The following is a 15,905-nucleotide window of genomic DNA, read 5'->3' as shown; positions in this document are numbered from 1 at the left end:
ATTTTTCCAGATTTCTTAAACACGAAAATCAATCTTGAGCCTGATTCACATCTAAAATAACCTTTTAGAACTTGCAAAAGCAAACAAGCAAACAAAAAGAGCATTAAAGTCCAGCATGGTACAAAGGACTGTCAGAATTTCGAATTATTGGTAGCCTTGATATAGGGATGATACTGGAAAAGTGGTTCTCTGAATCTGTATAAAGACGGAACTAAAGGTGAAACCAAAATGTACATGCAACTCCTTCCTAGGACCCAGGATCCTCCTTGGACCAGAAAAGAAAGATTGTATCTCCTGTTACTTCTCAACAGTAAAGCTACTCAGTGGCTGTTCACAGGTTTGGCTCATTTAAATCCCATCTAGTGGGAGCAAATAAGGCCATTTTTAAGTCACTGTGAGGAAGGAAATATAATCTTTCATCAAATTCTACTAAAGGAAGAATATGGGTGCAGGAAAAGCGTTGTTCATAATTCCAGTTATTCCAGATATCACATAGAGTTTTGAACATTAAAAAAAAAATAAAATTCTTGGTCTTACCCATACACATCTCTAGAACAACTTGTGACTTATATAAGTCACCAAGTGTAAAGTCATTTGGTGCCAGCTGGTAAATTAACATCTTGATAATTATTTTACTTAGACAAGAAGGCATGGAAATCATGCTGCACAAAAATGTCCAAGTATGGTCCACTAACTTACTAGAATATTAAAAGACTTTAGCAAAATGAGTGAATAAGCAACCAAACCAGACTACCTTATAACAAAAACAAAAAGGAAGAGGAATCAGAATTTGCTCTGCACTAATTAGACAAGGAGATATTTACAGGTATTACACCAGTTTATACACTACATGGCCATTTTCTAAGCAAGCCAAATTCTTTTGCAATTAGGCTTATGCAATCTGATAGACTAGATTTTTTAGAATTCTTCATTGCAATGATTTAGAAACATCTGAACAACTTAGCAATGTCTGTTTAATAGCTAGCCATCTGTACCATAAGACTGTGTACTATGCAGGACTAAAAACTGAATTGCTTTCTGTGATAACACCTTTTTCCTTTAGAATAGCTGAGGGTTTGGCAATAGGTTGAACATAGAAAGTTTTCATACAACCTCAAAGATCCTAAACAAGAAGAGATGACAAAAGGCAGACAACTTGAACTCTTTCTTTAAAACCCTAATTTTTCAGAAAAAAACATATTCTGGCAGATGTCTGAGCAGCTCTCCATACAAATATGTTCAATAGTGAAAAACCCCTCCACACTCAATCAGCAATCATTTCTACTCTCACAAATTCCAGCTGAAAAAGGAAACAAGTTGCTGGAAAGAACTAATAAGCACAAAAATATAATTTTACAGCAAGAGTCTGAACCACAATGTGCAGCTTTGCTACTAGCAATGTAGTATTTACAGTCTTTGGTTCCAGTGGACTGTAATACAAAGGACAGGCCTTGAGGGTCAAGAGACTTGTCAAGTACAGCTCTTCCTCCCCTCAACTTGTAGAGCACTGTAGTTAAGTATTAGCAAGCCCACAGCATATTTGTTCCTTCAGTTGCTGGCAAATCTTTTCTGTGAATAATTGGGGCACATTAGCTGAAGGAAGAAAACAAAAAGAGGAAGTAAGCCAGTCATGTCATCATGTAAAACATATCTATTCTTTCCCTTGGATTTTTCTTATACTCCTGATGACAAGTGAAAAAGAGATTAAATTAAAAGTCTCATTAAAATGATGTTGTTGTCCCCAAGGTGTATACATATATGTTTTGGAATTGTCACTCTTGTTATCTTTAGCAAAGTTTCAGCAATAAAGGAAAGGAGATGAAAATCCAACAAGTTCTACCAGGCAAAGAGCCAAGGCTCCAATTACAGCAAGCACTATGGGAATAAAAGTAATAGATTGTAATTGGTGCCCAAGGGGGAAGGTCAGTCTCTTTGGAACAATGGGGTCTTTGGTGGTAATTGAGTGAATGCTCCTATGAGAGCTTGCAAATGTCAGAAACACACTTGGAAACAGCAGCAAAAGGAAAGGTTTGGCATCCCAGAACACATGGAAGACTTTTGCAGGTAGCGGTATTACAGAAAGGAAACAGTGAAACACTGTAACATTTTTTATATTATTTGGAAGATAGCTCTTGGCTCCAAGGTTTGAAATGTCAGACATAGTTTCAAAAGGTATTAGAGAAATTTATTTATTTATTTTCAAGATTAAAAAGAAATACTGCAGTGCACACTGGTGTTAGACACACAGGGGTCTGGGCACAAAAACAGAATCATGAACGTGATTAAGAATGTAATTTAAGTACCATTATTGTGTTCCACTGTTTTCATTAAGAGCTCATCTTGGCAAATCTCAAAAAAATTTAAAAGGAAACATTTCAAAACAAAATGGTTTTAGCTTTTCATCCCCAAACATTACTATTTTAACATCAATCTCTTCAAGACAGAAAAAATGACCCCAGCAGAAAAAACCCTAATGTTTTGAATAGGAGTAAGTGCTTTCAACCAATATGAATTTTTTTCTCCAAATAACAAAATCCATTATTCATAATATTCTATATGCAATAGAAAACTTTGCAAATTTGATCCTTTCTTGTCAAATAATGTGCTGATTTAAGTGTTTCATTTCTTTTGAAACTATTTCCCCACCTCCAGTTTTCAAACTGCACTATCAGTTTAAGAAAAAGCAACAAAAGTGTGTTGGTTCACAAATTTATGGTAACTGTTGGCTATACTCAGAATTTACTATTAAGTATTTCCAATGAAATCTTCACATGGTCTTCTTAGCAAACATACACAGAAACACTGTGAAGGTACGAGTGTGCCCTGAACATTCACCATAATCTGAATACCCTCCACTATCGATGAAAAACAGACCACTACTCTAGGGCTTAATCCATTATATCAGAATACATAGCTAGGACTCCTCTGATAGTTCTTTTTGAACATATTTTGGTCTAGTTAGTTTTTGTTAATCTCTCTACATCACCCTTAGCACTGTCTCCAGTGATTGCCATCATCAGGGCTATGCTACCTCAACAGCTTCCACTCCTTTGTTCTCACCTATGCCTAAAACATTTCCCTTTACAGAAATACTGGCAATATTTCTGAACAACGTAGAAGAGATTCCTCCACAGAAACACTGAGTTTGTGGGAGACTCATGGCAATCTGAAAGCCATATCATGACGAATAGAAGGATAATTCCTACCCACAGCCTCTCTATGCCATTACTCTCAAAGCTGTGGTAAGCATTGTATTTTCCTTGCTCCCCAAGTTATATGCCCTTTCTAAAAGTTTTAATGCCTTTTTTGCTTACTAATGAGGAAGAGTTGGAGAGATGGGAATCCAAAGATGTAATAGAAAAGATACACATTACAGTGCCTTATTTTCAATAAGTTTTGACCCTTGAATTATCTGTTTTGGGTTAACCTTGAGTCTTTTTTTTTTATTTATTCTTCTGGCTATGGGAAATATCTCTCTGCTCCTGCAAAAGAAACCCAAGCCTTTGATTTAGTAGCACTAAAAGGAAAAGGTCATTTATGGCTTTTGCAATACCTTTTTCATACCAGACACTGAATGATTTCCATTTTCTCCAAGAAGCCTGGCTGCTTCCTCAAGGACCTCTTCCTTTCAATATGATATATGAGTCATCACTTGTTGGTCTCTAATTCTCATGCTATTTGCATACAAGTCAAATTCCACATTTTCTTAGCAGTAGACAACTTTATAATTACACTCATTAATCTTTGCCATCACTCCCCTCTCTGCATTTACTAGCACTTATCAATCAGAAGTTTCATAATCAAGAATATTTTTCTTGTTTATTTTCTTCACTTTTTTCTGCTTGTTCTCCAAGTACAGCTAGACAAAAGGCAAAACACTCAAGTATCCTGTCATTTAGTCATTTATTTCTTCATAACAACATATCTAAACTACAGGAGTGAGCAGTTGCAATCTGCTGATAAACACACCCTACAGATTACACTATCTGCCAGTTAACAGATACTTTTTTGCAAGCCTAGCAAGGGATGGCTGAGCTCAGAGCTCCTGTGGTCAATACTCATACCACATTCATTATTTTTTACATGATCATTTCCAATGCACAAGAGAACAGCCATCATATGATTATCACAGTATCCCTTTAAGGTGAACTTCTGAAGTTGCATAGTTTGAAGACAATTTCCACACTTCATGACCAAAGAAGTATGTTCCTACCACAACACAGCAGCAAAAGGATATAAAAGCGAGATTTAGTTATGTATCTTCAATAGCTCAAAATCCAGAAGGTACTTGAAAGCAATCCCGCTGCACGTGTTTTTAGCTCAACTTTATGGGACATTCAACAAACTGATTTTCAACTGCTTGGGTCTATTTTTCAGAGGAAAAAAATCAATATTAGGGCAAGTGGCTTTCTTCCTGGTTTAAACAGCCTGTCTTACTTATTGAAATGCATGGAGCTACAAGTTTGACAATAAGACAGGTTTGCTCTGTAATTAGACACATTCTTGCACTACCATCAATCTCAGCTGCCTGTATTTGGTCTGCAACTAAAAACATATCACTCCGCTGCTCTCTAAACTTCTGGCATATATCCTCCCTAGCCAGAAGGTATTTCATCTGTTCCAGAATATTGGTAAATCATGGAGGAATTAAAAAGGGATAAAAAAATTGAAGGAAATTCAACAAGAGATTACCTTGCATAAATTTTAACTGTTCAGTTTGTAGAAAACAGGGGACAGAGTCAGAATGGAAAGAATATCTTTGAAACCCTCCTCAGCCTGGGTGAATCTTAGCTCTAAAGCTGAATTCCATGGCTTATGCCTCCCTATCATTAGTTTCAACACTCAGTGTGCCCTTGGAGACTTCTGTGAGATACAATGGCATATTGTAGTGCTACTTTGAGTGGGAAAATGTCAAAACTGCCACTATTTTTGATAGGCTTACAAGAGCAGCAGTGGAAGAAATGGCTTTTGATTTCACTTCATATACAAGAAGAGATAGGGAAGTAGAATAATGGCGAGGGCTTTGTGTGTAAATGACTATTGTGAGAGCTGTCATATACTGTAGCCATGAATCAGAAAGTTTGGTAGCAAATACTGGCAGACACTTCAAAAGCAAAAATATTCACTTTGAAAGATGAGGCTCTGCCTTCACTTTGTTAACACGGACCAAATACTTGCTAATTATTGGTTTTCCCATGAACCCAGTATAAAAGACTAACAATAGAGCACTAGCTTTACGATCACTCCAGTTTACATGTCTTCATGGATTTCAGAGAAACTACCGAACTGCAGCTCTGCTAGATCATATCCGACAGATGTGAGGAAGAATCTACCTTTCTAAACTAATGAAAAATTTTTGCTTTATCCTTGTTTTCATATGAGATGGGAGGCAGTCTTCTGAAATGGAAATCAAGTCTACATTTGTTTATCTGGTTCACAGGTAGGTACCCTTGAACCTAAAGATATTACAAGCAAAAGTGAAAATCGTAATTGCATTAACCCAAGGACATCCCAAGATTATCAGATTTTCCAGTTACCACCACCAGAGGCTTGTAATAGCAGTTGACTTAATCCATCATTACTGTTGAACTGCAGAAAATTAAAGATTCTTAATTGGCAGTGTGAGATGTCTCTCCTCCCACGGGTCATGAACTCTTTACGTGTGTATAGTGTTATCAGAAGTCCATTGAATCACTTCTGCAATCCAAAATAATTCTCTTGTAGGTTCAAGATTTCAACTCTTTTCTGATGAGGTGAAATTTTAAGCTAAAACTGCTCAGCAAAAGAGAGTTAGGCTGCCATATTTAGAGAAAAGAAAGAAATGTTCTCCCACTGGAAGACCACTGGATCAAAGGCATATGTAGTACGAACTAACACAAACTGCCTATTAGATCAGCAAAAACAGCAGATAAATCCCATACCACATTCAACTCCCTCCCTCCAAAACACTCTCTCTGAAGTAAATAGGGGGCTATAAGTAACCATCACTTGTCTTCATAGCTTAGGAGACAAACAAATCTTGAGGATTCTTCATGTACGCTATACAGCAAGGTTTAATCCAAACAGAAGTTTTTATTTGATCAAATTTTTGTTTTGATCTGCAAAATACTGCAGTACGAGGTGGTTCCTCTCTTTGGTATGAGAAGACTTTCATTAAACATCTACTACAACATTAAAAAAAAACCAACAAAAAAACCCCCCACAAAAAACCCAAACAAACCAAAATAAAAAACACAACAAAAAGAAAACCAAACTAAACAAAAACCAACCAAACAAAACCCTCCTCAAAAAAACCCACAAAAAAACCCCACAGCCAGAGAACCCCAAATAATTCCAACAATTCACATCTGTGAGACAATACCTTCTTGGTCTCTTATGACTGTCTCTTTGAAGGCTGCACTTACAGCCTGCAGCTAACAAGGGCCTTTCCTTCCAAATGAAAAGAGAGAGTAAGAAAATAATTGATTTTATCTCAGCAAGAGTGGACTGCAATCACACATCGGGTTATTGGCATGATGGATAGACCTGGGTTTCCCATTGTGCCTAATTTGCTAAGGATTGCCATCCCTTGACCACCACAGGATCTCACTCTACAGTGAGGCACGCTTAGACCTCTGCTGAGCTCTAAGCTCTCCAATACAAACAGATAGCCTTCACACTACAATTTACAGAGGCCTACAAGGAGGACACCACTGGAAATAACTGTTTTTCCTTGACTGAAAAAATCAAGACCTGCCATCACATCAGTGTTCTGAAAGCTTCCATGGTGAGACAGGTAGGAGAGAGGATACTTACAAGCATTCCTAATCTGATTTTAGCAACTGAGTGTAGCAGACTGTAGAGAAAGAGCAATGTTAGGTAGAACGGTTCATCTCTACAGACATTTGCCCTAACTCTCAGAAAAGCAGGTGCAAAGGCGAGTGTAAAGCACAGAGTTCTGGGTCTTACTCTTTAAACAAATGGGCAGTTTATGTTCCAAAACCAGCAGTACCTTAAAGCAAATCAACTCGTCTACTACCACAGGATAGAAAGTAGCACTCAATCATTTCTATTTCAGCTAATAAGGGTAAATCTTCTACAGTCTTGACTAACAGAAACATCTGCCAACTATTCCATGCACCACCCCCCCACCCCCCCCCAATGCTAGAAAGAACAGAAGGTTAGGCTGTCATTCCCTTCATTTCCTTTAATTTAAAACTCATTAATAGAAATAAACTTTAAGTAGTTGGCGATCTAGCCAGCACTGAAACCCATGCAATTATATTTACAATAAATATCTTCTATCTTGGAGCTACACACACAACAGGACAGTGCTTAACACACTGTGATCAAGGTGCTAAACTCAAGCACTAAAAATAAAGGAAGAGGAAGGCATCTGTAGTCCATTCATCTTTAAAGGGGGGGGAAGAGGACACTGTACTGCACAGCAATTAAAATCTGAACCATTGCAGGAATAAAGGGAAAAATCAAGACAAGCTTGAAGAAAGGAAGAGAGAAAATAAAACAAACACAAAAAACATACCACAAAAATTCAAACCCACAGGAAATATCTGATGCACTAGTCCTATTAATAGCATAAAAGTTACTGGCAGATACTATCACTCAGCATTTTATTAATTAACTGAAGATACACAGATATAAGGGGCTTGAAAGTACAAAGAACGAATGGGCTGCACAAACTGACTCTCTGCAAAGAACGCAGTGTGCTTCCTACAAGGATACAGTGTCTAAATTAGGCAGCAGCACTTTCTGAGTCAAAGAAAATCTGTAGTTAAACAAATTGTAGAGTCCCCACTACCACTCATTCACTTTTTATGTGTGTATGTCTATGATTTTCCATGAAATTGGTAAAAACAACCTATCTGAAAGGCTTTTACAAAGAAAGACTGTAAAACTTAGTGCATATGAGCTCCTAGGAAAACGACAGACACACTTCTGTGAAAACGGATTTTCAAGATATCTACTTGGATTTCTGTTTTGGTTTAGTTTTTAACCCATCAGCATTATGCCCAAACAGTATTTCTTCACGCAGAAGCATGCAAATAATTTTCTTTCCCTTCACAAAAGGCTCTAGGAACCTAACAAATAAACCAGTGTTGACATACCTAAGCCTAGGGATTTATTGCACATTGGGGATTCTCTCTTCTGAAGACTTGTTGACAAATACTCAAGACAGGCTCTGTGTCTTTGGCAAGATCCATGTGTAACATTTTTTTGCCTGATCTGTGCCATCAGTCATATGACCAGGTAGCACAGTAATTCAGTGTAAGGAGAGAATACTAAAAAACAGTTTCCACTTCTCATTGCTACTTATACGTTGCTATGTTAGTCACCATTTTCTATCATTTCCTTCAGAAAATACTGCAATTCAGAAAAATACCAAGCAACAGCAATATATCTTCAATTTGAGTTGTAAATAACGGTTGACTTTGTTCTGATTTTTGTTTTCAAAGCACCCTTTTGCAATATGACATTGCCTACAATGTTAAAGGATTTAAATTTGTTCAATAAAGAAACAAGAACTGGCAGTCAGAAGCTTTTAGAAATAAATTGGCATTCATGGGCTGTGGGAAGCTTTGCAAATACTGAGTATTTACAGACACTTTTTTTTTTTCCCTAGATGTAGAAGAAGAAATAAATTATAACAAACAATATATTTAACACATGTTGTCATTTGTTATTTTCCAAAATGCGAAAATAATCAGAAATTCATTAACAAATCTATTAATTATTTTAATAAATCCAATTACATGCATTCTACAGTTCACTGTTCCTACTGCTCTTCTTTGCAAAGCACAGACAAGACATACATAGATGATACACTTGTTTTTTTCATTAAAAGCAATCACTCTTGAGTCAGCTAAGTTCAAAATTTACCTTCTGTTTCAACGGAATTATTCCTAAAAGTTAAACACTAAAAGACTTTTGTTTTTTCCAAAATAAGGAAGCTTCAGTAAGTTAAGTACATGCTGACCCCACTTATGGATCACTGCTGTAGCAAGGTCTCACATCCAATAACTTCAAGATAAAAAATGCACCATTTCTTATCCACTACAGAAGAAGCCTTTTCTCTCTGCTAAGGAATGCCTTGTGGAACAAATGACATCAAAGGCCGCAGGTGTAGTCAGAAAAATCAGCACATATAACACATATTTAGGGAAAATACAGTTAGCATTTGCCAGTATTAACTGTGGCAGTGTATAAACCCTTCACATGAAGAGCTGAGTGTTATAAAATTCAGGGAGTTTAGAATAGCTGAGCTCTACATTTTAAAACAATTTCTGCAGCTAGCCACCCAGCCTACATTAGTGAAACAAGATGCAACTTTCAGTGACCAAAGTTTCTGAAACTGTTACCAAAATTTCAGGGGAGAAGAGGGAATTGGGTCTCAGGATCCACAGATTTTTATTGAAAATGTTTTTGGTGGCAAAATTTGTAAATACGTTTCCTTCAGCTTTTCATTCCACAGTGGGTATAATAAAAACCTTGAGGTTTAATATAGAAGTGTTTTTTAGTGTGGAAACATAATGTAGCTCTACGCTCTCTTCCCAGTGCCCTCTTAACCTGGGGGACTAGGTAAGTGCCTAAAGTGAAATGTTTGTTGAAGGAATGGCCTGATGTTCTACAGAAATAGACAGCATAAACCAGGCCTCCAAAAGTTTCCCTGCAAGACTAATTCAGCTCCTGCTGAAAGAAGTTTTGAAAAATTCAATCTTGGACCATTACATAGGTCCTCTCATCCCAGGTGTTGTAGTTTTCCTCTGGCACTGTCCCATATTGATTATAGGCCAACTTTAGTGCAGTCTACTGCCAGAACAGATAGTTCCACACTTCCACCCGAAAGCTTTTTTCTTTCATCTATTTAGATTTTGAGCTGGAAAGGGATTTGTTTTCAGGCAGATCAGTCCTTGATCCAGCTCACCAGATGGCAACACAAACAAAGGTGGCTGTGCAAGGAAGGGAACGGGAAGGTGCAGCCAGACATCATGAAGGCTTTTCAGGGCCAGGCAGTTGGCTTAACAAGCTTGCAAAACCCTTAGTTTCTTCGTAGCCTTCTCTGCAGCACCGTAGCTAAAGGATCCTACAGATTTTTCCCAGTTGAAACCCTTAGTTCTAGACAACAGTATTATCACTCTCCAACAAATATCAGGCGTGATTAGAGAGAGAGAGAGAGAGAGAGAGAGAGAGAGAGAGAGAGAGAGAGAGAGAGACATAATCCTCCACACCATAGTTTCAGGAGACCACCTTTCAAACCTCAGAGCTGAAGGACATTTAAGTGATCTGATAATTTCATTCTTTAGTTTCTAGAGGAGAGCTCCATCTTCATCAGGGGTCAGATGCCATGAGATAACACTTCTTCATTAATTTGCAACCATTTAATAGCAATTTAATCTGCTAAACATTGTCCTCTCTGGTTAGGACAGCTCCCTCTTCCTTTCACAGTCTCAAACCATGCACAAGGACTGAAACCAAGGAATAGAAAACTACTCTAGCCATGTTCATATTCCCTCTGGAAATGAGCCTTCCACGCACTGCATATGCACTGTAGCCTCCTAGCTGGTAAGTCAAGGGGACAAGGGTGCCAGCACTGCCATTTATTTAATCACATTTTATTTTATTTTCATTCTTTTTTTTTTTTTTTTTGAACCAATGTATGAGCAAATATGAAATTAATTTACTAAGAATTTCATGATGACTTAAATGCATTTTAGTTTCCACACCAAAACACCAGTAAGTAATAATTGCCTATTACACAGCATATGTGAGAGTACAAGTCATCATTATCATTATGAACTGTCCTTCGTCTCTTCCTAGTACCTCCAAATTACAAAAATTTTGTCAAAAATGTATCTCAAAGAAGGCATCCAGATTCCTTTTATTAATATGTCAGTGTTATAAATTCTTAGCAAATTGTTATTCAGTAGGGTGTCTGGATGATTAAAACCTTCTGGGCTTTGGAAGGCATTTTCTCTGCAGGAATTTGTCAAATCCTGTTCAGTTCACTATTGGGAGCACTTAAAAGACAAATAATGTTACATAAAATCTGGCCACTGTAGATGCATTTCTGCCATTTTAATGAGTCTCTCTCCCTTTCAGACAACAAAATCATCACCTTCCAGAAGGTAAGGAAACAATTAAATGCCCATTACCCCTATTCATTTAATAGCCACCTTTTCCTGAAGTATTTTCCCTAAAATATACTCGTAGTTAGCATAGGTGGTACAATTTGGTTTATATCTTGATAAAGCTACACAACTTTTCAAGGCAAGACAGATAGAGAGAGATTCCTGCCATTTAAATACTGTCAGATACTGAGGAAATTGGAAGAGATCTCCAGGACAGAAATAGCATCATTAAGCCAAAATAAGCCAACCACATTATCACCTACCTTACGTTTGTTTGTTGGGCAAACGTACAAGTAGCTCAAAATAGTCTTCAGACCAACTTTATCATTCAGTTTCTCGTATGTTGTCCCATAATCTGTTGACCTACAATTCAAAAGAGATTTTTATAAGTACAAACACTTAATCACAAAACCACAAGTCACTTGGCAGCTTTTCAATATAAGTCATGCTTTAAATAGCAGAATGGCTCTCTAGAGCTTTTTCAATGATTCATGTAGTATATAATGATACTTAATTATATACACATAGCATCATGTGAGTGTTTATAATTTGCATTTAAATTAGATTAGGAAAAATTAAACCAGCATCTTCCCAAAGCATTTTAAAATAAACATGTGCAATAAGAAATGCTAAATTTTGCATATAGAAGATTATAATGATTGTCAGAAATGCCAAATAGCAGACAGCAAGAGACTGAGGTTATCAATTCATCTTATACTCCAAGCTTAGACAAATTTTGTTAAGACGTCTTACTGTATTCCAAAGTAGCTGCTCCACCTGATTGTTCAGTGAAATTACAATTCTGTTTTCTGCAAAAATCATCAATGTCCTTTTGAAAACTTAACTATATGAACATTAGACCTACAATTTATACCTTGTTTGTCTTGTCGTGGGAGTTTTTTTCACACTGACTAGCAGAGAGCATGAACACATGCTTTATTCTTCCTTTAAAAGCCACTGTTTGGTAGAGAAAACAAAATATTTCTAGTATGAGGGTTTCCCATAAAGACAGTGACTACATGGCTTGGGGAGGAACAAAAGACATGAACAAGCAAGACTGTCCAGAGTTCCTGTAACACGTACTCTTAACATGTGACTGGAACCTGGAACAATCATCAGCAGAGGTTTTGTTCGTTATGCAGCTCATGCTTGTCTGAATTCTGTCCCTGCATCCTGGGGATTTAGATAACCAGTCCAAACCAGTACAGTTGGTACTCTGTACTGGTTTGAACTGTATCCATGAATTGCAGAAAAATGACATGTATCTGGGTAGCAGTGACTTTTAAAAGCACAACATTCTTGTATCTCATCTGTAACATGTAAAAATGGCTCCATATCGAACTTCACTTGCAAGCAGTTACATCCTTTGTGCTAAGCACTCCAAAACCACACATTCTAAAGTAAATTCTTGGCACCCATTATTTGCAAGTTCTTTTCTATCTGGTCAACAATGGCTAAATTTACAAAGGTATTTAAGACACTTAATGGGGGGATTTTGTGGGTTTTTGGGTTCGTTTGAATATGGAGGGTGTTAAGTTTCTGCATCAGGTTCCACATCTACATACTACAGCTTCCAGGATTTCAGATTTTGCAATCACTACATGAATAAAACAAGAAAGCAGCAGCTTGGGGCTTTACCCATTAAAGATGAATTGCACTAAAATGCAGATTTGCATTAAAATTGAGTCTTTCTATTCAGCAATTTTATAGAAGCCTTTGCACATATCTGCCTGCTCATGTAACAACTGATATATGATTTGCATCCACAGATTTCTCCTTTCCCCCCAGTAAACACATGCACATGTGTGTGCATATATGACCTTTGGTATTTGGGCATTAACGTCAAATTCTCACCTGCTGATTGATCTTTCCCTTTATAAGGTCATCTCTCTCAGAGCAGATGTAAACTAACTGAGCTATTTCCTCAGTGGACTGAGCAGTAGGATACTGTTATGATCATTGCTGTTACCAAATATTTCAGAGATGCTCCAGATCCAGGCAAAGGGATCCACAGCCAGGATGCTGAACACAACCTTGCCAAGGACTGCTGCTTCACTTTGTTGTCTTGTCCCACCTCACCACCCAGTCTTCTCAGAAATTAGTATTTTTGTTACTGCCTGCCTAAAACCCAAAACCTACCCTTTCTGCGAAGTTTGAGCTGATAAAGACATGTAAAGACTGTAAGGACCAAATCTGACCTGCAGATTTAGGAAAAATACATTAATGAAATATTACAGCTCTTTTTTATACCAGTGACAGTGAATTCAAAAGGGGATGGGAGCAAAGAAAATCTGAGACATAAAACTTGCTTTGAAGTTGTTCAAGAAAAGCAGCCAGAACCCCTGCCAAAGCACAGGCAAACTGATGTCAACAGCAAATGATAATCTTAGTCAGAATTGCCAGCCACTTCTTTCTTCAAATCTCTAGGCAATTATTTTGCATTCATAGCTTTATTTACAGGTAACACTATATACAGATGAAGCATGTGCTTCTGTCAACATCTATAAAAGAAACTGAAAGATTGGAAAGCTTAGAAAAACATCATTTTTTTTTTGCAGAAGAACAAATTCACAAGCAATCAAAGGAGTTACTATTAGATCTTACTCTCATTATGAAGTTCCAAACTGACAAATAGCCAGTCCTTCTACCTTCCTAGTTACCAGTTGTTTCTCTTGCACCACTTTACAGTTACCCTTTATTTTAACAGAGAGGTAAATGCTACATGTAAAACAGCAGATAGGAACCCAGTAGTGCTTTAACACAAAGAAATGGTAATAGATACACACACAGAGCAGTGGAACAGAAAAAAATGTATCAAATGAAACACAGCATATATGTGAAGCCTCTGTCGGGATCTAACCCAGGAGTATCACCAACCTGCATTCATCTTACTCCTAATATACATATATGTATACAAGCAGGCATTGATTAGCAGCCTAGATAATGAGCTTTTTGTTTGTCTTATTAAATGGGTGTATAAAGCAGCATGAGAATCCTAACCTATGCAAACATATCAGCTGTTTGACAATCCAGGAAGCCAGTCTAACTGGGAAGGACTGCAAAAGACATATGGACCTCAGCAGGGTGTAGGCACTAATGACAGTGTAGGATCAACAAATTCAATCCCAGTCATCTGAAGGGGAATGGATAGGTACCAAACAACATCTCCCACACTCGTTGGGGAAGGCAATGCTTCTCTGAAGTTCTGCAGAGAGAACTCAGTTTTAGTCCTTCTCTGTAATGTGAGTGGAGCAAGCAAATGCTTGTATAAATCATGGGAAAGGATTAAACCCAGGACCTGTGGAGCTGGAAACACAAAAATTAAACTCTATCTTTGATCCATCTGCTGAATAGCCACAGCTACTGAAATAGATATGTGTAAATGGGGAACAGTAAGCCCTATTTTATTGTCTCTAGTGTGGACATGTGTGATGCAATGGTTTCCCAAATTGTGGGGGGGAGTATGTTCAGATCTGTGTTAAGAGTTTGCGGATGTTACTGAAATGCAGATGACAGTAAAAGAATAATATTCAGAAAAAAAAGTATTTAGACTCAGTTCTGAACTTCACACCTGTCCCACCATATTAGTTGTAACTGCTTCCATTAAATCCCAGATTTTATCAGCAGTTGTTTAAAATCCGACTCCCTACTTTTTCAGTAAAGCAGAATGATTTCTGCAAACACCTAAGCAGATAAACATTTTCATTATTACTAGATCATTTCACAGTATAAAAAAATACCCCAATTCTACGATTGAAGCTCTGACTTTCCCAGTAATAAACTAAAACAAAACTAGAAACAGGTAGGGTAATTTATATTTTGCAAACTATTCGCAAGGAAGCTGACATTTAAATAACTTTATTATTATTCATTGACAGGGTTTTTCCCTCTCCTCCCGTCAGGGTAAATGACATTTCTATTACAGTATTATAATAAACTCCTACACATTTTAAATAAAGTCACTGAATTTCATTAGTCCACCTACTGTCATGAATATATCTCAATCCATTTCTACCAATATTTCACAATTATAATAGGCATTCTGAATCAACCAGTAACATGAACCCTGTGCTTCTCAAGAAACGCAGACTGCCATTCAGAGAACTGTCAGTTTGAATATATAGATTAAATAAATTCCCCAGTAAGTTGCTGTTTACTCTCCTTTGTTACAAATTTAAGGTTGCCTGTACTTATTTTGCATAAGCTGCTGAAGATTTCAAGAATCAAACAATTGATCATGTGGTCAGGGTGGGGTTTTTTGCTCAAGATCTTTCTGGAACACTCCATGAGAAAAAAAGAAAAATATTACTTGCAGATCTTAAGCTGTCTCATGCCTCCTGCCTATTAGAGTACAGCTTTCTTTCCCTGTTAACAGACTAAGTTTCTTGTTATAACACACATCATTAAGAAGCAATCACTTTAATTGGCACCATTTACTTGGTTTTTTCCTTTTCCCACCCATTACATCTAGTTTTCACATATTAACTCGACTGCTTCCCTCACCTCCACTATGAGAACATTGTCTGTGTTTCATGTCCTTATCTTCTTTCCTCCACAGTTTAGTTTGTTGTTCTGACCATGGTCCAAGTGGCAGCTGGCCCTGGGAGGCAGGACCAGAAACACCTGTAATGTGGTTAGGGAGCAGCAGAGCAGGGCAGCCTGTCATAACCAGGAGCAGTGTGAAGAGATGAGCTCTAGCCTGTTTCTCCTTCTGCACAGAAATTCACCTCTGGCAGAAGTCAAGTATTTTAAGTAAGGAACAGCAATGACTATTAGATC

At 37.3% G+C, this 15,905-nt stretch overlaps 1 protein-coding gene across 7 annotated transcripts in view; it reads right to left on the bottom strand.

Annotated features, from left to right (window-relative positions):
* Positions 1-15,905, bottom strand: part of LOC116790290 (VPS10 domain-containing receptor SorCS1-like) — a 271,838-nt gene that overhangs the window by 137,125 nt on the left and 118,808 nt on the right. For 6 of the 7 annotated variants that reach the window (XM_032695112.1, XM_032695117.1, XM_032695115.1 and 3 more), the window contains exon 3: positions 11,390-11,489. In XM_032695112.1, the coding sequence (XP_032551003.1) occupies positions 11,390-11,489 (100 nt within the window). Of the gene's footprint in view, positions 1-11,389; positions 11,490-13,265; positions 13,325-15,905 lie in introns of all 7 variants that reach the window. The other variant, XM_032695114.1, reaches the window with a different exon arrangement.

Source organism: Chiroxiphia lanceolata, chromosome 8 (genome assembly GCF_009829145.1).
Source record: "Chiroxiphia lanceolata isolate bChiLan1 chromosome 8, bChiLan1.pri, whole genome shotgun sequence".
In the NCBI taxonomy this organism is placed as follows: domain Eukaryota; kingdom Metazoa; phylum Chordata; class Aves; order Passeriformes; family Pipridae; genus Chiroxiphia; species Chiroxiphia lanceolata.
Note: the sequence above shows the minus strand (reverse complement) of the source record. Positions and strands in the feature narration are given on the sequence as shown.